We start from the raw sequence: 23571 nt of genomic DNA, 5'->3' as shown, positions 1-23571 counted from the left end.
ATGCTGGAGGCCTCCGAACCGGTCCGGTTCCGAGCCGGTCCAGCGGCTTGGCATGGAGGGGGGTTGTAGCTTTAAGGGCAGTGGGGTAGTACTTCCCCCCCCCCCGCCGCTCTCCCCCCTCTGGCGCTGTAGTTTTTGTAAATTTTTTGGGGGCGGCAGCATTCCTCCCTGCCGCCCCTGGCCCCGTCATTAGCTCTCCACTGGTCCAGTAGGCTACACGCATGCGCCTGTTCTGGCGCGTGTGCGCACTCACCGCCGCCGTGCGCGCGCGCCGTACATGTCACACGTCAACGTATGACGTGTACAGAGCGCGTGCGCACACTCACCGCCACTGTGCGCGTGCTCCGTACACGTCACACGTCGATGTGTGATGCGTACGGAGCGCGCATGCGGCAGCGGTGAGTGCGCACGCATGCCAGAACGGGCGCATGCGTGTAGCCTACTGGAGCACTGGAGGGCTAACGACGGGGCCAGGGGCGGCAGGGAGGAACGCTGCCGCCCCAGAAACTTTTACAAAAACTACAGTGCCGGAGGGGGAAGAGCGGGGGGGGGATAAGTACTCCCCCCCGCCCTTAAAGCTACAATCCCCCCCACCCATCCGGACCGGTTCGGAGGGATGCACATCCCTAATACAAACATGTTAAATAAATAAATAAATAACTCTCAACAGCACTTTCCTCATAGAGCTCTCCCACCACCGAGAAAAGTGCAGTACTGTGCAAAGGTCAGCACAGTGAGAAATAGTTCTCACATTAAAGGGTTTTTTTTTTGCCAAAGTGGCCGACACTTGAAACACAGCTCTAAGATCACTGAACTAGCAAATATACATTCAGTTAGTAAGCAATTTCTTTTTCTCACCGGCTAGGAATTAGGTGGGTTTATTTGTTTGTTTGTTTGGGCCACTGTGGTTGATGAGGAGTGAAGTGTAAACTATCCGCAGCTTGCAAAATGTTACAGGATCAAAAGTTGCTACCAGTAAAAAGTAGCTACCACCGCACCTATTCCACACCCACTCACCCACACGCATTATATAGCAGACCAACACGCCTGCTACCATACTAGTCTATAGGTCTTGAAACCGTCGCTGTGTGCTGTAGCTCCCAGACGACTTGGAAGGTTTCTCTAGCAATATCTCAACAAGGCTTCGATCCTCTCCTCTGTCCCCACACTTGTCCCTTCTGATGTTCTCCCAACTGCTTTCTAGGCAGCCGACAACTAGCCAGTATTCTTGCAGGCGGCTTGGGGGAAGGAGGGAGCAGATAGGCGAGTGATCCCAGGAAGCATCCTCTCCTTGCTTCTCCCCCCACCCCCTCCGCGCTTTGCTGAGCCGTCAAACCTCCTTTATCACTTCCCCGATTGGCAACAAATTAAGCCTTTCTCGCCCTTTGTGTCTTTCCCTTACAAATTCCTGGAGTTTAGTTAGGCGGAAGTTGTAGAGATTATTCTACTCGCTCTCTCATCCACGTCTCAGCGGCAGAACAAAAACAGGGTGGCGACGACAAACAACTGTACCACATACGAGGGATGTTAGGACAACGTCAGCTCTGGCTGTTTTTTATTGAACGCCTGCAGGTGGCTCCTTCCAAATTCTGCATTCCCTCCCCTCGAAACCCGACTTCGCAATCATTTCAAGAGCCCCGCAGGCAACAAGCTTCAACAGGAAACGCGATCGGAGCTTTCAGGAAGGATTGCTGAGCAAATCTGTTGTACAGTTTGGGAATTTTCTCTTGGGGTTGTTGGGCTCTCCATTTTCCCTCCACAAAGCATTCCCCTCTCCCCGACTCAAGATCTCCTGTCTCAATTTTGAGAGATCTTCTAAATTGGTCAGCGGTGGACTAGAGAAGATAATCCTCTCTCATTTCGTCAGGGTCATTGTGTTCATGGAGTCCAGCCCAGGCACAAGCCAAGGTAATGAGCTCACCGGTGAGAGCGCTTCTGTACTATAGGGGGGTAAAGGGGTGTGTTGTACTGGAGGAGAAACTGGAGCGCGCATGCTCGCCCGCACCGAATGACGTGAGCTGACTGGCTTATCAGGGAAAGATCAAAGAGCGAGTGAAAAGAACCCGAGGGACAAGCGAGCTGGGTTCGTGGGGAGGCAGCCGAGGAGAGAGGCATTGCGCGGGAATGAGCCGCTCGAAGGGGGAAGTTTTTCTGCAGAACAAAAGGGAGGGGAAAAGCTAAGCTATTCACCCGCTACCTGCCCCAGTCGCCAAGCCAAGTTGCCTGGTTTCTTTCTCTTCCGCCCCCCGCCTTCCCTCCCTTCTTCTCGAAGCGCCCCACAGCAGCCCGAAGAGAGCTCAGCTGCCCTCGCTTGCAGACAGAGGCTCAGCGACGACGGACCGGGCGAGCGCACATGAGGAGGCATCCCAGGCGCCTCAGCCTGGCGCACGCATGACTGAGCAGAAGGAAGAGACGAGAAGCGCCCGCCAAGAATTCCCGGCAGGGCAAGGCAGGGCTAGGAGGTTTCCGCGACCACAATGAGGCAGAAACTCCGGCGTGGATGTAGGGAGTAGAGGTGCGACCCCGCCGAGGTCGAAAGAAGCTCCCCCTGGCTGGAGCCTGCGCCCGCGGGAGAAGGAGCAGGCGGCGACGGCGCAGGGGGAAGCGGAGAGCCGCCTGAGCAGCTGTCAGCGGTCTCGCCATGGATTGCAGCCGCTTCAGGACTCTTATTAATAGATACGTAAGTACCCGGCGCCCCCCTAGTTGTTCGGCGCTGCCTTCCTCCACCAGGCTGCGCTTTGCGCCCTGCCTAGCCAGCGAGCGCCACAGCAAATCTGGTGGCTGAGCTGCAGCCTGCCTCGCTTGCTCTCCACGCAGAAGCGCCCTCTTGGTTGTTGGCTGGCTTGGGAGTCGGCTGCTCTTCCCAGGAATATCGGGATCTTCTTTCGTAGAACGCTACGGGTGTCATGTGCCTTAATGCCAGGGCATCCCCAGCCATTCCGATAGACCTCGTGGAAGCAGAGAGCAGAGCGCTTCCTCATCTTTGGGAAATGTTGATCTGGGGAAGAAGCTCTTCCTCCTCCTGCCCACTTCCGTAGCCTCCCCAGAGAGTCAAAGAAAAAGTTAAAATTTGCAAATGAGATACCTGCTGTATGATGCTGGCTGCTCCAAAATTTCCACTCGTATATGTTGTTTCCCATCTGTAATGTGAAAGTGCCATTATTCTCGGGGTGATTTACTTTCAATAAGTGGACTTTAGAACTCCGCCTCACACTCGGTTCTAAATTTATTTCTTGGAAACCTCGCTGGAGCTTGCTTTGAAGTTATGTGCAACAGCAGACGCTTTACAGCCCGATCTCAGGCATGTTTCCTAAAGGAAAGACCCTAAGGGACTTTCTTCCCATGAAATTTACCCCCGAGTAAATGGCTTTAAGATTTCAGTTGTGCAGCCCAATTCCATTCCTGTTTGTTCAGAAATGTTCCATTGTGTTCAGTGGGTCTTGTCCATTAAAAATAGTTTCATTTGGTTACTTTATGCATAAGAATAAAAGTATTTCTGTTTCAGCTTCTTGGTCTACTTTTTTCCCTCCCATCTCTGACATCAGGGCTTCCGTTTGTGATTATTCTTGGCAATTGGAAAGTGAAGACAATTTTCAATTGACCAAATAGCAGTGGCCCAGGCTGTCATTTCTGGCTGGCAAGGCACAGCATGCAGTTCATTTCAGCATGTAATTTACTTGTCTTGATTTAGGGTGCCAGTGGTCTAGCAACTTGCAAAATTAATTGCCTTTCTTTGCCAGTGCTTTCTTAAACGCCTTAAAATCAAATTAAGAAAGCAGCCTCAACAGTTGTCACCGAAGGGCAACGGATGATGATCAGATATTAAACCATAGGTATAAGTCCCATTAACTTTAGTGGTGCTTTCTTCCAGGAAAGTGCATTTGGAGTGATAGCCTAAGGTAATAGAAACTAGTTTCAATTTAGATATATTTTGATTAGGATGTAAGACTGTATCCCTAGGCACTCATAAAGGGAAATTAAGTTAGAAAAGAAAGCCAATAGGACTTGCTTGCAAGCAGGTGTTCTGGAACTGAAATGCTAGTCTGTGTTTCATCCTGCACAGTGCCTTTATTCACAACGAGAGAAACTCTTAATATAATATAGCAGGGTCTATTATTAATATAGCATTGTCTAGGAAAACCACACTGTGAACAGACTGACAGATATGCACATTTATGATGTTTGCGTATGTAATTTAAGACTCTGGAGCCTGTCTGTTTAGATATTGTTTACAAGTGCCCCTTTTTTCTGAAGCTTCCAGTAAGTGATCAGTCATGAGTTTGATAGTCTCATGATTTGCACTGAGGTCAGAACAAAGGCCCTTGAGGCATATTAGGCATTATTGTCTCTAGCAGGCAGATGTTGTTTGATTGTCTCTGTGTTTTCCTGAGCATACTGGTACAGTGAGCACTTTCTTAAGTAAAAAGTGATTGTGTGTGTGTGTGTGTGCGTGTGCGCAAATAATGTTGCTTGGTTTGTTTAATTAGCCTGAACAATAATTATAATCAGTTCAATATAAGCAACTACTAAGTCAGATTTTATTTAGCCTATGAAAGATCATGAGCAAAGCTGTGTTTCCTCCAGGTTCTAGCCCTTACTGTCAGTAGAACTATGGGTACTAATGTGCCAATAAAAGCTTGTAACTGTATGACCTGTAAAAACTATGAAAATGATGCAGATTTGCATTTTTCTCATCTTTTACTTAATTGGGCTATTGTTACTATTTAGGATAGCTTATAGTTTTACTAACCTTGGGGAGGGGGCGAGCAAGAGGACATGTGCCCCTAATAACTGAAAATCTTGTTCAGACACCTTCTGAGTTTTCAGTGAATATTACCCATACACTGTTAAGCATATCTCCTTAGCTGTAAGGGCCAGAAACTCATGTTGTGGTTCTTTATGCATTTCCCATCACTCTCAAATGTGAAAGCTGAGTTCCACATCCAATGTCATATTCTGCAGGTTGAACGCTGCTATGAAATCATTTATTTATTATTTGACATATTTATATCCCACCCCAAACTTAGGTTTCTGGGTAGCTCATTACATACAGTCGACCTTGAGCATCAGTTGACTTGCAGCTCAGTCCACAGATCAGCTGAGATAAAATTCTTGGATTAGAGCTGCTGTACATACTAATCCTAAATGCTTCCACTGTCATTCCAGGAGCAGTACTTTCAGCCTGATCCTATGCACATTTTCTCAGGAATCTTTGGGGCTTATTCCCAGCTATTTGTGCATTGGATACAGCTTTTCTGTCTTGTGATGCTGCGGTAATAAAGCAACGGTTATACCTTTTCGATCTACTCGTTTGATGGCGCAGAAACCCTTGTGATGGCCCCAGTTAAAGTCGAGCAATACAAATCTAATGCACAGGGCTTTGGCTGAACTGACTTGTGGGCCAGAGGTGGCAGGTTCTTTAAGTCTACCCATTTTGCCAAACCGCTGTTACCACACCTTGCTTTGGCTTCAACTTCCCCAAGTCCTCCCTCCCTGCTCCACTCTAGCTTTGCTGATTGAGGCCTCTCCTATCACCCATGTTGGCTAAGTGGAACCTGCACATTTGGAGTCAGTATACCTCTAAATATCAGGTACTGGAGACAAATGAGTATGCTGTTGCCCTCCTGCCGTGCTTGTATACTTCTCTGAGACATTTGGATCGATGTTGCTGAAAACGGAATGCTGGACTAGATAGAGACAAGTGACTTGCCCACAGCCACAGCACAGGTACAAGCAGAGGTGGGGCCTGAATTCTAAATACCAAAGGGCTCCTTTTGAAGCTACAATAGCTGATGCAGCAACATCAGTTTTTTAGAAAGTAAACTAGTGAGGCCGAGAAGGAAGTGATCACAAACAGAATGCAAAGTTAAGCTGAAGTCTCAGCTTCAGAATTCAGAGTCAATGTCCCTTCAACTAATTTACCCACAAAAATCTAATTTTTCTCCATGCACCCCACAAAAAGAGAAAAATATCCCCATGCTTGTCATCCCTCTTTCATGCCTGCTCTGAGCTCTCCTTGTTCAGATCAATCATTTGTCCCCTGGCTTCAGCTTAAAGGGGCAGGATCTGGACACCAAAGGTGCAGCCTTTAAAATAGGCAGTGCTGTCCAATCAGTAGCCATCTGACATGCCATCCAGCCCAGCCTGCCTCCACTCTACTGCCCCTGCAGGCTTCTTTATCTAACTGCACAGGTGCTATTGTAGCACTCCAGCTTCTATGTCAGGCAGGGAACAAATTTTCTGTGTTGTGTGTCGCTCTTAGAAATTAAAAATTGAGACAATGTAAAATATAATTAAAGATATCAGGTCAGGTACATGATAATTGGTGGTCTGACTGAAATAATACAAACTTTGGGCTGGTCCATGCCATTATGTTCTTCTACAAAGGTATGTTTGTGGGTACATGGTATTGGATGGGGTCACACTCCTGCTGGAAGACCATGTTCGCAGCATGGCGGGGGGGTGATTCTGGACCCAGCATTGTCCTTGTGCAGGAGTGCCTTTTACCAGCTCTATGCCCGCTGTAACCCGACTTGGAGAAGTCAGACTAGACTTCAGTCACTCATGAATTGGTAGCATCCAGATTGGATTACTGCAATGCATTTTACATTCGGCTGTCCTTGAGGATGGTTTGGAAGCTTCAGCTGGTCCAGAATGCTGCCACAAGGATGCTCATGGGTGCTAGTTGCTTCTCAAGTATTACACCCATCCTGTGGCAGTTTCACAGGCTGCCAGTTTGCTTCCAAGCTAGATGCTGGTTTTGAAGTGCTGGTTTTGAGTGCATTCTAGCTCTACATGGTTTGGGGCCAGGATATCTGTCAGACTGCACTCGCCCATATGAATCTACCAGGGCCACTTGCTCATCATCTTGAGCCCTGCTCATGGCCCCACCGTAGACTGAGTTTATTATTTTTATTTATTTTATTTATCAAATTTATACCCCACCCAAACTTATGTCTCTGGGCGGCTCTGGGAGCTTCAGTTGATGGGGAAAGGAGATAGGGCCTTTTCGGTTATGGTCCCTTGGCTTTGGAATGCCGTCCCAGAAAAGCATTGCCATGCTCCCTTCCTTAGGGTTTTTAAAAAAATAACACAATACATGGTCCCATGGAGAGGGGCTAGCATGAACTAGGCTGTGTGAGCTGGCAGCTGTGACTATGGCTGTTCTGTAGCTGTCAGTTAGGAAGACCCTCAAGACACACCTGTTTCCCCAGGCTTTTAACTGAAATTAATTTTAAACTGTTTAATTGTTTTTATCCTATGAAATTTTTACTTTTTTATGTGGTGAAACTGTTTTGTTTTACTCTGTTTTATATTTGTTGTGTGTTAAATTTTGTCCACCATCTAGAGATACACGTATCAGGGAGTATATAAATATGATAAACTAATAAAATAAACAATATATTTCTGACTGCTAATGGAGTGTGGAATGGCACAGAACCTCCACAAGCTCTTGTTAAGGGTGGGGGGCATTTGGGAGTGCTGGGAGGAGCCTTGAGACATTAGTTCTGCAGGAAGTCCAGACTACTCTCTCAGAACCAAAAATCATCCCTAAAGAAGCCATGGAATGCCAGAAGTTTTTGTTAGGAGGTTCATCTCCTGTCAAACCATTGAGCACAGCCAAGAACACTGGGAGTTTGGGGGCGGAGAGTGAGAGGACTGGGAGATGGGATGCAGGAAGGAGCAAGGAAAACCATTCACAGACCACCCAAATTGTTGATGGTAAGGGTTATACAAGACACAGGCTATACTGGATGAAAAAGATGGTGGGTAGGGGAGTAAAAAGAAACCAGCTTTAACCACGTACACACCCCAAACCTCAAGCTGTGAAAGCAACATAATATAAAGGTTGTCCACATGACTATGAGAGGGGCAGGGTGAGGGAAGGCAGAGTTGAGCCTACATCCCCCGATGATTTGTAGTCTTGTTTTTGGCACATGGCTGCACGCCCACACAATCCAGGCTGGGGAAATGAATCCTGGCCTCCAGGAACCCCAAAATGCATTGTGGGGTTCCCCTGTCAGTTGGACACTCTAGGCACCCAACTGTGTGTGTGCTCAGGTTGCATGCAACCCAAGCACACACATGACCCTATACCTGGGATAAAGCGTGTGCTTGTACCCTTTAACCCTCATTAAACCCCAAGTTAAAAACTCGGGCTTGTTGTGCAGTTAGCGCTGGGATCAGCCCCAATCCCAGCATTTCACAAGGGCAGCCAAACCCAGGCAGGGCTGCCCTAGTCTGGGTTTGGCTACTCATGTGAATAAACTCATAGTGTACCAAACAAGACCCTCCCAATCCTATATTTCACCATCCTGCTACCCATCAGTGCCAGGTTCCTTCCTCACTAATACAATACATTATTTCACATCTGATGAAATATTTGTGTCATGGGTTCCTGTTGTATGAGTCAAAATTTAGATTGCACAAGCTGTGTAGCCTAGACTGTGAAGTGATATCTTTATATTCCAAATTGCAGTACTACTTATCCTGTGTTTTAAGGCTGAACAAGTCTCTTCAAGGCCCAGTTCTTGTTGTGTTTTTGTGTGTGCATGTGGGGTGAGTTTTATGAAAGGTGATAGATAAATTGAACTATAAATTTAAAAAAACCAAAAACCTAACTGCTTTAGTGGATCACAGGCTGTGTGTGAATGGCAGGTATGCTGGGACTCCAGTCTGAATCTGGAGAAGAACTGATTCCTCTAAGGAAATGGGATAATAAAAGTGTCAAATTGTACTGTCATGTTAAGGAAAAATACAAGGACAAATCATCAGTGTTGGTAGCTCCATGGTACAATATACACATGAAAAATGTGAGTTGAGGTGACATTGCTGTTAAAGGCCTGGCACAGATGTGATAGAAGATAGAATCTCTTGTCTTGCAGTGCAATTCTGTGTACATTTCCTGATAGTGAGCACCATTGAACACACGGAGGCTAAAAATAAATCCCATTATTCTCATTAGGGCTTATTCCAAGAAAGTGTGCATAGGATTGCATCTCAAGTATACTTCCTTTAATCTCCCCCCCCCCTTTCTTTAAGTGGCCCAATACTAATGTGTTATTACTAGGCTGTGGGGTGTGAGAGCCAGCCATGCAACTGGCTTGGTTGGAATCCAGACCAGATTTAGCCTGGTCCAGGCTCAGGCTTGGTCCAGGCTTGTGGGCCAGCTCGAGGGTAATACTTGTAAAGGGGAATCCAGCTAGGATTCCCTTTTACAAATAAAGGGGGATTCCATAGCCTAATGGGGTGGGTGGGGAAAAGAGAGTCTTTACCATTAGTTTCCGACTGGCGGGAACAGCAGAGGCAGCAGCGGTGAGCTCTAAGGCGGGGGCGGCTCCAACACCCACCCACCCCGGCCTCCCAAATGACAGGCAGGCCTGCTGTGGCCCACTGAGGCCACTGCAACGGCCCCCAACACATGCACAGAGGCCTGAACTGGGCTGCAGCTGGCCCAGCCTGTCATTTGAGAGGCCAGCAGGGGGTTAGAGAAGCCTCTGCCATCCTCACTGGCGAGAAACTAACGCTAAAGATACTCTTTTCATCACTCCCCCCCCCCCCCCCCATTAGGCTAGGGAATGTGTGGTGATGCAAAGTTCTTCATCAAAGACTCCTGAGAAGACTTAGCAGTCATGGGATAAGGAGACAAGTACATGTGTGGATTGCTAACTGGTTGAAGGACAGGAAACAGAGTGTAGGTATAAATGGAGAGTTTTCACAATGGAGGGAAGCAAAAAGTGGGGTCCCCCAGGGATCTGTACTGGGACTGGTGCTTTTAAATTTGTTCATAAATGATCTAGAAGTAGTGGTAAGCAGCGAGGTGGCCACACTTGCAGATGATACCAAACTCTTTTGGGTAGTGAAATCCAAAACGGATTGTGAGGAGCTCCAAAAGGATCTCTCCAAACTAGGTGAGTGAGCAACAAAAAGGCAAATGTGGTTCAGTGTTGGCAAGTGTAAAGTGATGCACATTGGGACAAAAAACCCCAACCAAGTATACTGATGGGATCTGAGCTGTCGGTGACTGACCAGGAGAGGGATCTTGGGGTCATGGTGGACAGCTCGTTGAAAGTGTCGACTCAATGTGTGGCAGCTGTGGAAAAGGCCAATTCCATGCTAGGGAACATTAGGAAGTGGATTGAAAATAAAACAGCTAATATTATAATGCCCTTATACAAAACTATGGTGCGACCACACCTAGAGTACTGTGTACAATTCTGGTCACCACATCTAAAAAAGGACATTGTAGAACTGGAAAAGGTGCAGAAGAGGGTAACCAAGATGATCAGGGGCCTAGAGCACCTTCCTTATGGGGCAAGGTTACAACACCTGGGGCTATTTAGTTGAGAAAAAAGATGACTGCGGGTAGACCTGATAGAGGTCTATAAAATCATTCATGGTGTGGAGAAAGTAGATAGAGAGAAATTCTTCTCCTTCTCACATAACACTAGAACCAGGGGTTATCCCATGAAATTGATTGCCAGGAAATTTAGGACCAGCAAACGGAAGTACTTTTTTACACAATGCATAATCCACTTGTGGATATCTCTGCAACAAGATGTGGTGACAGCCAACAGCCTGGATGGCTTTAAGAGGAGTTTGGATAACTTCATGGAGGAGAGGTCTACCATCGGCTACTAGTCGGAGGGCTGTGGGCCACCTCCAGCCTCAAAGGCAGGATGCCTCTAGTACCAGTTGCAGGGGAGTAACAGCAGGAGGGGCGGCTTGCCCTCAACTCCTGCCTGTGGCTTCCAGTGGCATCTGGTGGGTCGCTGTGCGAAACAGGATTGTGGACTAGATGGGCCTTGGGCCTGATCCAGCAGGGCTGTTCCCATGTTCCTATGGCCTCTGCGCACACTCAGCCAGCCCAGCCTGTCATTTGGGAGGCTGATTGGGGGGGATTGATGGAGCCCTTGCTGCCACCTCTGATGTTGTCCCCTAACATCAGAGGTGGAAACTAACAGTAAATATTCTCTCCCACCCACCATTGTAAAGGGTAATTCTAGCTAGATTCCCCTGTACAAGTATTACCCCCGAGCCAGCCTGCGAGCCAATTCTTAGAACCAGGAGCAGTCTTGTTCCAACTCGGACTGCCCAAACTGGGCTTCCTCGATGTCGTGCCCGGCTCAGAGCGAGGCACGACATCTCTATTTGCGTTCAGAAGCAAAATGGCATGCAAATGCTATAGTGTTCAAAATAAGTCACTACTTTAATTTGGTCAACGATAATATGTTGGGAGTATTGAATGTTCAGCCTGAGAAACCCAGCACTAGATTCTGTCTGGTTTTCCAAGTCTTAAGTGAAAACATTACCATAGATCTTTCCTCTTGTTCATCTACTCATTCAATGATTAGTTTGAGCGTTTTTGAGATTGAAAAGATACTTGGTACTTGTTGGTACTCTTTTAGTACTTAAATAAAAAGTACTTGAATAGGCTTAGAGAGTAGAACAATTTTTTTTAACAGCCCTATCTATATCCTTCAGGACCGTGAGAGAATGGTCTGGGAAGTTACCTGTTTAGGGCATTTCATAATTCCTTCTGCTCAGACAGGCAATGGCTCCCACAAGCTAGCACTTAGAAAATATGAAGTTCCAGTTCAATAATTTATAGTATAGTATATAGTATAGTACCTATTTAAGGTTGTTAGAGGGGGATTGCTAGTCATTAATTTTGTACATAATGGTCTTACAGATTTAATTCTGAACACAGTACATTCCACAGTACCTGAGGTCGGTAACCTGTGGCAGGGGTGCCGAAAGTAAGCATGCAAAATGATTCGAGTGGCTCTCAAACTGCTAGGAAAATTGGCTGCTATGATATCCACTGACTGCCTCCAGCTGGTGTATCAGTCCTTGCTGTAGCAGGCAGCAGCCATGCTGGCAGCGGAGGTCTCTGTGGCTCTGCCAACAGGCTGGCTTTCTCAAACATGCACAAGCTCAGAGACTGCCACCTCCATCCTGGATGCCTGCTGCCTGCTCCAGCAAGCAGTGACACACTAGCCAGAGGCAGGCAGTGGCCATTGTAGTCGCCAGTCTTGCTCACATGTGCACTCAATTCCTGTGACGACTATTACGACTATTATTTATATATCGCTTTTCAACAAAAGTTTCCAAAGCGGTTTACATAGAAAAATAAATAAATAAGATGGTTCCCTGTCCCCAAAGGGCTAGCAGATAACGTCTGTGCTTTGTCTGCTCCCAAAATGGACAAGACAAAGCACAAATATCTGCTGAAAAATATATTTATCTTTAGAAAACGTGCATTCATTTGTGTGTGATCTTTTGAAAAAATGATCTTGTTTACAGCCCTTTGTATTAATGATGAGCTGGTAGAAGGAAGCCACTGATGAAGACTTTTGAGTTGAAATGCCTTTGGAAAAAATCAGTTTTCTGGTAGATTCCTACAAAAATAAAGGATCAAGAAGTTAACCAGAGTATATGGCATGAAGACTCTATTCACGTCAGTGGTTAAATATTGTGAACTAGCCAACCCGCACAGAGCATCTTTGCGCTCTTTGGGGCTGGCTGTCCCCCCCCTTCCTCCTGCCCCACTACCCCTCCCCCTCCCTCCCTTCTGCCCCACACTCTTGCCCCTTCCCCTCCTTCCCACCCCACTCTCTTGCTCTCCCTCCCCCTCTCTCATCCTCCTGCCCTCCCTCTCTCCTGCCCTCCCCCTCTTCCCCTTGCCCCATTCTCTCCTGCTCTCCCCCCTGCTCTCTCCTGCACTAACCCTCTCCCCCTTCCCCACTCTCTCTTGCCCCCTCCCCCTCCCCCTGCCCCCCACTCTCTTGCCCTCCCCTCCCCCTTCCCTCCTCCCCATTTTACTCTCCTTACCAGGAGGCCGGCGGGTGGCCAAAAAGGGCCCTGCTGCCGCTCCTCCTCCCAGGCGGCAAACAGGGAAGTCCGCTGCCTGGTTCCCTCCCACCCCAGCATCTCACGGGCGCCTGGCCTCGGCGGTCGGTCCCGCTGCCTCCTTGCTGAGAGCCACCTCTGCAGCCAGGCCCAGTACTTTTGTAGCCTGGCCTGCCGCCAGGCTGAGTGCCGCCTTTGCGACCAGGCCCGCCGCTCCAAGTGCCGCCTCCACGGCCCACTGTGCACATTGCCACCGCTTTCCAGCCTCTGCGGCTGGCCTCTTTGGGGCCGGTTACCTCTCCCCCACCCCCACCTTCTTCCCCAGTCTCTGGGCAGGGACGGGCCCAGGCTGCTGGGCCGAGTGCCACCTCTGTGGCCAGGCCCGCCACCTCGCCTTGCCTCCGCGGCCGGGCCGGACCCACCACCACCGTCGACGCAGCCTGGCCCACTGCTGGCCAATTCTCCTGGGTGCACCAGCCAATCAGGCTGGGTGCCGGGAAGCACATTCGAAGGCACACCCAGGAGAGAGAGAGAGAGAGAGAGAGAGAGAGAGAGAATATATATATATATGATTTTGGATAATCATTGAGCATATCTTCTGCTAACTGAGGTTCTAGATTATGGTATCTATAGTGATTAATTAATTAAAATATTATATGTTTTATATTGTACCTTTGTTTTATATATATATATATATATATATATATATATATATATATATATATACAGTGTTTGTTTAGGTACACACTCTTATTTGTGTGTTCACAGCATGTAGATCAGCTTTCTGAAGACGTTAAATCCACATTTTATTTTACTTTCAAAATTTAAATTTATCCCTCTTTATTTATTTATTTTGGACCATGGGTGTAGATAGCCCTGTCTGCTTTTGTAGAAGCATAATCCATACTGTGTATACTACATTGGTTATGGAGCAGCATAAATGTGAAGAAATTTGCTCTTTCAGGCAATCTGGAGAATATGTTGCTTGCAGCACACAGTGATTCCAGCATTAAATGGTCAGTAAACATTTTGCAGCCAATAGCAATTGCCTGCCTTGTTTGCATTGGGCAACTGGTTCTCCTCTATTCAGAGTGACTGCTTTGGATTCTGGGTGCTGTAGGCATTTTGCAAGTGCATTTTGAAGTGTTCTCTTCTTCTTCCGATTACATAGTCTGTAGACATAATTCAAAAATATAAGTTAACTGTTTGCTTTTCCCATTATATCAAGATCCAGAAATTTTGATTTTCTGTTAGCTGTTCCTATTAAGAATTAATAAGTAACTTGTACTGGAAATTGGTCATTTGCTTCCTAATCCTAAGAAGCATTTGCTAGAAGTGTTCCTGCTGAGTGGTCTGATCTGGAGATTAAGTGCATATTATGCTTTTAGCTGAGACCTCACAGTGTTTGTTTAATAGGGTAGTTTAAAGTTTTGAAAAGATAAAAAAAATTGGAGGACTTCTCAAGAATATATTCCCCCCCCCACACACACACATTTCAACAGAAACGGGTTGAAGATATAGGTTTGAATAGGCAATGTGACCGAGACTGATGTAATATGGATTACAAGTGTAGTGGACATAAAGTTGGAACACTAACTCAACAGTTAAACTATCTCATGGGGTACATAAATCTATTCATTATTTATTCAATTTATATACCACCCTTCCTAAAGTGGCTCAGGGCAGTTTACATTAAAATTGGAAAACATTTAAACCGGATTAAAACTCATTAAAATTCAAATTAAAACTAAATATTAAAAGCCAGGCTAAAAAGATAGGTCTTTGAGGCTCTCCTGAAGGCCTCCAAGGAAGATAATCCTCTTATATCGACAGGGAGCATGTTACTCAACCTAGGGGCAACAACTGAGAAGACCCGATCCCAATTCGCCACCAGATGAACTGGTGGCACCCGAAGATGGACCCCTCTTCTTGATCTTAATGAGAGGTGGGGATCTTGTACAGAAAGGTGCTTTCTCAGGTAACCTGGACCTAAGCCATTCATGGCTTTAATGGTAATAACCAGCACTTTGTACTTTACCTGGAAACATATCAGCAGCCCGTCCAACTGTTTAAGAAGAGGCATAATGTGGTCTCTCTGGGATATCCCAGAGACCAATCTGGTTGCCACATTTTCAACTAATTGAAGTTTCCAAACTATGTACGAAGGCAGCCCTATATTGCAGTAGTCCAGCCTGAAGGTTATCAGCTGGTATATCACAGTTTTCAGGCCATTCTCCTCAAGGAATGGGCAGAATTATTGAATCATTGTAGCTGGTAAAAAGCGCTCCTGGCCATAGTCTCCACCTGAGACACCAGTGTGAGAACCAGGTCCAACAGCACTCCCAAGCGACAAACCTGTTCTTTCTGGGGGAGTGTAACCTTACCCAGAACAAGACGTTCTATCTCAACTTGCAGATTACAACCTCCAACAATGAGCACCCTCTGTCTTGCTTGGATTCAGTTTCAGTTTATTATCACTCATCCAGCCTATTACTTCATTTATGCAGGGATTTGAGGAGCTAATACCATTTCCTGATATTGATAAGAAGAAATAGCTTTGGGTGTTATTAGCATATTGATAACACCCAGCACCAAATCCCTTTATCATCCAGTGGTTTCATGTAGGTGTTAAAAAGCATTGCTGACAGAATGGAGTTCCGAGAGATTCCATATAGTAGCTACCATTTCGAAGAGCAACTATCACCAAGCACCACCATCTGAAATCTACCTGAGACATGGGAGCGAAACCACTTTGAAACAATGCCTCCTATCCCCCAACTCCCTTAGGCAATCCAGGATACCATGGTCAATGGTATTGAAAGCTCCAGAGTGGGGATGTGCAAACAGGTTCAGAACTGAACCAGTTTGAAGTCAAACCAGTTTGGTTCAAAGGCTCAGGGTCAAGCCAAACCACCCCGGTTTGGCTCGACCCACCCACCGGCCTGATTGGGGGGGGGGTGCGGAGTTCCTGAACCTTTTTAACGTTAATTTTTTAAAAATTAACTTACCCCCTCGGGGGGGGTTCTCTGAGGCGGTGGGGGAGTCCATGGAGGTTCCCCCTTTCCCCACTGGCATGACTCATGCCACACAGAGGCCCATTGCACAAGTGCGCCAGCCTCCAAAATGGCCACCGTGCCGGGGCAAAGGCCTGAGCATGCTGAAGAATGGCTGAATGGGGCCATTTTTGAAGGAAGAAAGACCAGTGAGGGAAGGGGGATCTCCACGGACCTTCCCCTCCATGGGGAGGAGCCTCAGAGAACCCCCCTGGAAGGAGTAAGTTTTTAAAAAAAACAACGTTAAAAAGGTTTGCGACCCTCCTGACCAAGCTGAACTGGTGGTGGTGGGATTTGAGGGGGCTGCTGGACCAAACTGGCCCAGTCTGGTTTGGGTCCAGTTTGGACCTGGACCAGACCAGCCAGTTTCTGTACACACCCCTACTGCAGAGAGATCCAAAATAACCAGCAGAGTCACACGTCCTCTGTCAATTCCCTGATGAAGATAATCTGTCAGGCCAGCCAAAGCTGTCTCGACGTCATAGCCCACCCTAAAGCCAGTTGGAAATGGGTCTAGATAACCAGTTTCCTTCAAAACCACTTGGAGCTGGTCAGCCACCACCCTCTCAATCATTTACCAACCATAGGAGATTGGAGTAAAGTAAAGTGTGCCGTTGAATTGGTGTTGGAGTAAAGTAAAGTGTGCCATCGAATCGGTGTCGACTCCTGGAGATCACAGAGCCGTGTGGTTGTCTTTGGTAGAATACAGGAGGGTTTACCATTGCCATCTCCTGTGCAGAATGAGATGATGCTTTTCAGCATCTTCCTCTATCGCTGCTGCCCGATGTAGGTGTTTCCCATAGTCTGGGAAGCATACTAACAGGGATTTGAACCGGCAACCTCTGGCTTGCTAGTCATTTCCCCGCTGCACCATTATGTGGCTGGAGACTGGCCTATAATTATCCATAACCAGGGGATCCAACCAAAGTGAGCTTCTTAAGAAGGAGTCTAGCCACTGCGTCCTTCAAATAAGATGGCATCCTTCTCTCCCTCAGTGAGGTATTAATGATATCAACCAGGCCAGCTCCAACAACCACCCTATAAGATGAAATCAGCCATGTTGGGCAAGGATCCAAAGAACAAGTGGTAGATTGTACCTCTCCCAGCAGCCTTTCCACATCATCAGAAGTAACAAACTGATACAATTAATTTTGCAAGAGGGATTGCTGGACACCTCCCTGATTGGCCCTGCAGAAATATTGGAGTCTAGATCAGCCTGAATGTGAGAGATTTTATCTGTAAAGAAAGCACTGAATGCATCACAGTGAGAGATTGTTTCCGAAAACAAATTTGAAACAGAAGGGGCTTAAACCCCTAACAATCTGGAACGGCTCTGCTTGATGAGAACTTACAGACACAATACACAGGTAATGTGTAAAAAGCCAGTAATGTGCAGGTAGACTGCTATGGCTGCATGTATTTCATGCATTTGTACTATTGTGTCACAAGTGTGGAATTTAGTAGCTAAGACCTGGCATCCTGTAGGTACTGCATTTCTGTAGTAAATTGTGGAGAAAAGATTGAGAGATATGTGGAAAGCTCTAAACTGGCTGGTGTTGATTAGAACTTCCAGTGTTAAGGAAATGATATCTTATCAGTTTAATGACTGCTGTTGTCTGCCTCTTCTCAACATATGTGTATATATCTATATAGTGACTGACATCCTAACAAACTACTGATGCAACAGGGGACGTCCTTGGGGTATCACCAGTGCTTCTGAAGGGTTCCAGACTAATACTGTATCACTACTAGTTGGTGGTGAGTGGGGGGAATACTGACAACCTCCCCTTTCTCCAGTAGCCCTCTGTGTCACCTGAAAATATGTTCCCGAGGGCGATGTAATCCTCAGAGACAGCTTGCAGGTAATGCAGATTGCTTCCTGGGAAGTGGAGATAATTGAAATTTGCCTGCCAGCACCGAGCCAGCTGTGGAGCTGAGTGAGTTGAACTTTTCAGAAGCACGGGTTCTTCATTAGTTAGGATGTCAGCCACTATTTTATTTTATTTTATTTATTTATTTATTTATTTATTTATTTATTTATTTATTTATTTATTTAACGTATTTGTATATTGCCCACTACTGAAGTCTCTAGGTGGTTTACGATAATAAAACAAACCAAGAAATTTTTAACAATTTCTTCCTTTTCACCTCTGCCAAGTTATCACACTTAACATGGGGAACTTGTAAGGAAAAAAATTAGAGATTTTTTTTCTCCTAATTTTTTGATAGGAAGATTGCACTTTGATCCTTCACTACAAAGGCCTTTATAAGAGGGAAAGAGAGATGGGAGATGGGGAAAGAAAGAGGGGAAGAATGGGGCAGTCTTGGCAAGAGAGAGAAATAATAGGGCAGGCTTGGCTTGAGAGACAGAAAGATAGGGATAGAAAAAGGAAAAGGGGATGGGACAGGCTTGGGAGGAGAGAGGGGGAGAAAGAGAGAGAGAGAAAGTTAAAAAAAAGAAAGAAAGATGGAAAGAGGATGGGTAGGTTTGGCTTGAAAGAGAGAGAGAAAGAGAGAGTTTAAAAAGAGATTGATGGAGAGAGTCACCGGGCCATGCACTTGCTTGCCGCTTGCCTTCCCCTGCTGTGATCCTCCGTTTTGTTTTTTAAAATTCCAATTCCAGTTGCCATGTGGCCGAGGGAATGGCTGGGGATGGTGGCTGGGGATGGCTGCCGGGCGGGGTGGGGTGGGGTGGGGTGGGGTGGGGTGAGCCAGTAGTCCTCCTACCCCCTTCCCGATGGCGGGAAGGCGGCTACCAGTGTGATGCCATGGCCTGCCATTTGGCCCAGCATTTCTTCCAAACTGCGCAGGTGCACCTTGCAGTTGGAAAGAGACGCCGGGCCAAATGGCAGGCCAGGGCATTGCTCTCGTAGCCGCCACCGCCCCGCTGCTGGGGGAGGGGGTAGAAGGACTACTGGCTCACCCCTCCAGAAGCCCATTCCTCGGCTGTGCGGTGGCTGGAATTGGAATTTTTAGAAAAAACACACAGAGGAGAATTGGATTTTTTTTTTAGGAGGTTCGCGGCGGGGGAAGCAAGCCCAATGGCCCTGCGGGCCAAGAAAAAAGTCCTGGCAGGCCAGATGCAGCCCGTGGGCCATATGTTGTGCGGGCCTTATATAAAGGTATTAGAAATTTTCCGTTGCTGCTTAGGTTGTTTAGGTCTGTTGCAAAACACACATTCCTTTTATTGTAGCTTACAGTGAGGTGTTCCTGTTAGCAAATACCAATGCATGTCATGCAGATTTACAGTCTACAAGAGTCCAGGGCGGGGCAGGCAGGGAGGGAGTAATAGGCATTAACTAACTTTTCAGACAATGTTGAAAATAGAGGGTGCCAAAAGTCATCCCTGCCAAACAACTCTGAAAGTTGGAGTTTTAGACATAAAACTAAGGCCATCTAAACTCTGAAATCTTTATTTGAATCAAATGTTTCAACAAGGAATGCTTGAGTTTATTAAAGCAGGGTTAATGTTCATAGTATCTTCTGAACTAAATATTGTATATGACTTGTAAGACATTGAGTAGTACTATTCATATTCTTTTTCCAAATGTCAACTATATTGTTCAAGTTACACACTCCTGTTTCTCCTGGTCATTTTTTTCTGCTGTATTTTAATTGTGGTTAAATTATGTGAGGCTGTCTGTCTTGAAAGATCTTTGCCTCTTTCCCAGCAAGATCAACTACTTATTCCTATATCTTTTTGTTAAAGCACCACATCTTTGCATAAACAAGCAGATAGAGTGGTGCGACTGCATATGCCAGTTGCAGGAAACTAGTTCTAGCCTGTTACATCCCACAATCTGGTTACTAATGGTTACAAATTACTACTCTGTTGCACATTGTATTAAAAAGTACAATAATGTTAGATATTTCTTGCAGAAACACCCAGTTGTTTTTATTTTGCACTTAATGAGATAATCCAGCACAAATTCAACACAGCTTTTTGAAAGAAACTAAGAATATTTACAGTGATAACTTAATAAAAACAAAAGTAGATTTCTTTCCCATAGGGAGCACTAGATGATCACCAGCTGATGGGAATCAAGAAGGGTTCTAAAAGGTTTTCCTAGAGCTGAGAGAAAGCAGGATATTGTGCATAATGCTGCATATAAAAATATCTTCCAACTCAATTTTTAAAAATTTAATGTTTATTTTACGTTTTGTATTTTACAACGTCTTTCCGCTGGCATTCTCTGCAGTTATGAGGGTTGAGGAAGAGCTCTGCCCTTGCAGGTTGCAAGAAGACTAGCTGGGCTGAAGGCTTGCTGCACAGCCCAACATGTGGGAAGAAGGATGCAGAAGCAATTTTCACTTCTCTCTAGCCTATGCAAAAGCATCTTTAGCTTCCATAAATATGTCTTTGAGGGTCATGCAGCCTTCAGGGACATATTCCTGGCAGTGAATAGGGCTTTTGCAGGGAAAGAAGAGAAGCACTTCCCCTTCCCTGCCTTATCTGCCCTGATCTGACCTTGTAACTCTGTGGAGAATGTCAGCCACTATATATTCAGATAATCTTATTCCAAAGACTGCTTACAACTCAGTTTAAAATAAAGAATGGACCAGCATAACAAAAGGTATTTTAAAACCATTTACAAATGTTATCATAAGAATGCAAAAATGTCTTTAATTAGTGTGAGGAGTGTTTGGAGCTTGTTAGAGAAAAGTTTGTCTCTGATTTCTAGTCTCTTCCATTGGCTTATTGTATTTTTAAAAGAGCGAACAGAAGAGCTGGACTAAAGTGGCTTTGCAATGCAAAAGACTGTAATAGGTTAGGTAGATAGAGTGCTGTCAAGTCGGTGTCGACTCTTAGCGACCATATAGAGAGATAGAGATAAAGATATATAATATATGAAATAGGAACTTAATAATAAAGTTTAATAGTGCTTCATAAAAATGCTTAAAACTTAACAAGAATGTTTTTTTAATATATGGAGTTTGAGTCCTTATGAAGTCATACATGTTTCAACCCTTTGATTTTCCTCAGTGACTTTTCATGTGGTGTTCTCATGAGAACAATCAGACTCCTAATCCTAATGAATTTTCACAATCTTTTCAAAGTTTTTTCCTTACTCAGTTGTACATCTTTTGTCTGTGTGGTGCTGTGCCCTTATTATAAAAGTTAGTCACTTTCCCATATATTGTGGTTTAAAATTCAAACATCTCATGTAGTTTTCAGGATGGTAAAATCATTTATCCTCTCAGATAAAAGAGGGTGGCGGCAGGGGCATAGCTATGGGAGAGGGGGTCTGTGTTCGCCTCTCTCCTCGGTGGCCCCTCGGAGTGAGCAATGGGGAGGGGTGGAGCTGGTGGGCCCTCAGAAGCTGTGGGGCCCAGGTTCTTTGAACCGATTCACTCAATTATAGCTACACCCCTGAGGATGGGTGTGGTTCACTCCATTGCCCTGCAAACTCTACATGAAGGAATCTGCTTGTCCTTTGTGAGAAAAATACATAGAACTCAAACTCAACTGGTACTGCAAGATTACATGATTTTGACAGCATATGTCTGAGAACTGTTATGATACTAAAACTAATTATCTAACAGACATATGTCTTAGGACTTTTAATATATTATGACTTTAAAAAAAATCTTAAGTTTTAAGCATTCTTATGAAGCACTATTAATATTTATTATTAAAATACTCATTCTTATATCGTGTGTGTGTGTGTGTGTGTGTGTGTGTGTGTGTGTGTGTGTATATATATATATATATATATATATATATATATATATATATAAACAAACTAATCTTGGAACTGACTCAGCAGTTCCTCGGGTCACCTGCTCAGCTTTGGGCTTTATAGGAACACTACCTGTGACTTCATGTTGCTAGATGCCAAGCAGAGGAGAGGCAGAATCTCTCCTCTGGAAAGGGTCGCCACTTTGGGGGATAATGAGGGTAAGGGCCAGGATGTTCGGCTCAAGAGCCCTCGTGGGTGTGTAAAGGAGGGTGGGTATTATAATTGGGCTTCTATTTGAAATCTTGGGTGAGTTGAGTTAAAGTGTCTGGGTCTGTCTGGAGATGGGGAGATGGGGTGTATCCACTGATTATGGGACAGCTATTCCAGTGGTAGTGGGGAATAGAAGAAGTAGCATTGACAGGTCAGCAGGCTGTTGCAGGGGAAGGGAGATCAGAAACTTAATTGCTTTCCCCCCTTCTGGCTGTCCTGCCAGCTTTTTTACCTTGGAAAACAATGCTAACCACCCACAGAACCTCGTTGTGCTCCTTTGTAATGCCAGGTCAGTTCAGAATAAACCTGAAATCATCCGTGATTTGATTCTGGATGAAAGGGCCGATCTGGTATATATTATGGAGACTTGATTGGGGGAGGCTGGTGGGCCAGTCTGGTCCCGGCTTCTTCCTCCAGGGTACTCTGTTGAGTAGCAGGGGAAGGAAAAGTGGGCAGGGAGGTGGAGTGGCTGTTGTCTACAAGAACAATATCTCCCTTGCCAGGATCCCTGTTGAAGTGTCTGACCATATTGAATGTGTGTACCTAAGTTTGGGGACCAGGGATAGACTGGGACTTCTGTTGGTGTACCGATCGCCTCACTGCCTGACAGAGTCCCTAACTGAGCTGATGGACTGGGTCTCAGGTTTGGCGTTGGAGTCTCCCAGGCTTGTGGTGCTGGGGGACTTCAATGTTCACTTGGGGTTCAGTTTGTCTGGGGTGGCTCAGGAGTTCACAGCAGCCATGATGACTATGGGCCTATCCCAGGTGGTCTTGGGACTGACACATATTGCTGGTCACATGCTTGATCTTGTCTTTCACTCTGAACAGAGTGTTCCATGCGCGGGGACTCCTGTGATTTCCCCACTGTCATAGATGGACTACCATCTGGTTAAGGTTGGACTCATGACCACATCCCACCTCCGCAGGGGCAAAGTGCCTGCTACTCTGGGTTTAATGTTGGGGTCTGGGTTTCTCCAACAGGGGGGCCCATTAGGATGGTTTGCCCAAGAAGGTTACTGGATCCAAAAGGATTCCAAGAAGCCTTGGAGGGATTTAGTGTTGGCTCTGCTGGTGACCCTGTCAACACTCTGGTGAAGAATTGGAATAATCTACTCACCAGGGCAGTGGACATGATCGTTCCTGTGTTCTCTCCAACCCGCTTCGAAACTGGCCCCTTGGTATATGGAAGAACTACAGGGGCTGAAGTGGCGAGGTAGATGACTAGAGCTCAAGTGGAGGAGCGCTCAACTCGAATCTGACAGATGATTACATAGAGAGCATTTGAAGATCTATGCTCAGGCGATACGTGCGTCAAAGAAGCAATTCTTTTTCTCCAGTATTGCCTCCACAAGTTTATGTCTGGAGGAGTTGTTCAGGGTCATGAAGGGGCTAATGTGCACCCCTTCCTCTTTGAATCAGCTGGTCCCACATGCTGCCAATGTAAGTGATAATGGGAGAATTAAAGCTTCCTTGACCCAAACAGCAGGAGTGGTTGACTGGGTCCTTCCTTGCTGCCGCTGCCATGGCCATTCATTCCACTCAGGCCACTGATAGGCTTGGGCCCATCCCTCGCCTTTCCTTCTTTCTCTATTCCCCTCCCTTTCTCTCTCCTCTACTCGCTTTCCCCTCTGTCTGTCTTCCTCTTCTTTCCTTCTCCTTCCCCCCTCCCCCTCCCCCTCCCAACACACGGGTCACAAACCCATACCTCTATACCT

The 23571-nt window shown here is 46.1% G+C and overlaps 1 protein-coding gene across 5 annotated transcripts in view; it reads left to right on the top strand.

Annotated features, from left to right (window-relative positions):
- The first annotated feature begins 1893 nt into the window (after positions 1–1893).
- The window catches only part of ATP11A (ATPase phospholipid transporting 11A), a 180412-nt gene continuing 158734 nt past the window's right edge, over positions 1894–23571 (top strand). The window contains exons 1-2 of one of the 5 annotated variants that reach the window (XM_053310213.1): positions 1894–1908; positions 2273–2680. In XM_053310213.1, the coding sequence (XP_053166188.1) occupies positions 2642–2680 (39 nt within the window). In that variant the 5' untranslated portion in view covers positions 1894–1908; positions 2273–2641. Of the gene's footprint in view, positions 1909–1933; positions 2681–23571 lie in introns of those variants that run through there. The other 4 variants (XM_053310216.1, XM_053310215.1, XM_053310217.1 and 1 more) reach the window with 4 other exon arrangements.

Source organism: Hemicordylus capensis, chromosome 3 (genome assembly GCF_027244095.1).
Source record: "Hemicordylus capensis ecotype Gifberg chromosome 3, rHemCap1.1.pri, whole genome shotgun sequence".
Classification (NCBI taxonomy): Eukaryota; Metazoa; Chordata; class Lepidosauria; order Squamata; family Cordylidae; genus Hemicordylus; species Hemicordylus capensis.
The sequence above is the reverse complement of the archived record's forward strand: the minus strand, read 5'-3'. Positions and strand labels throughout refer to the sequence as shown.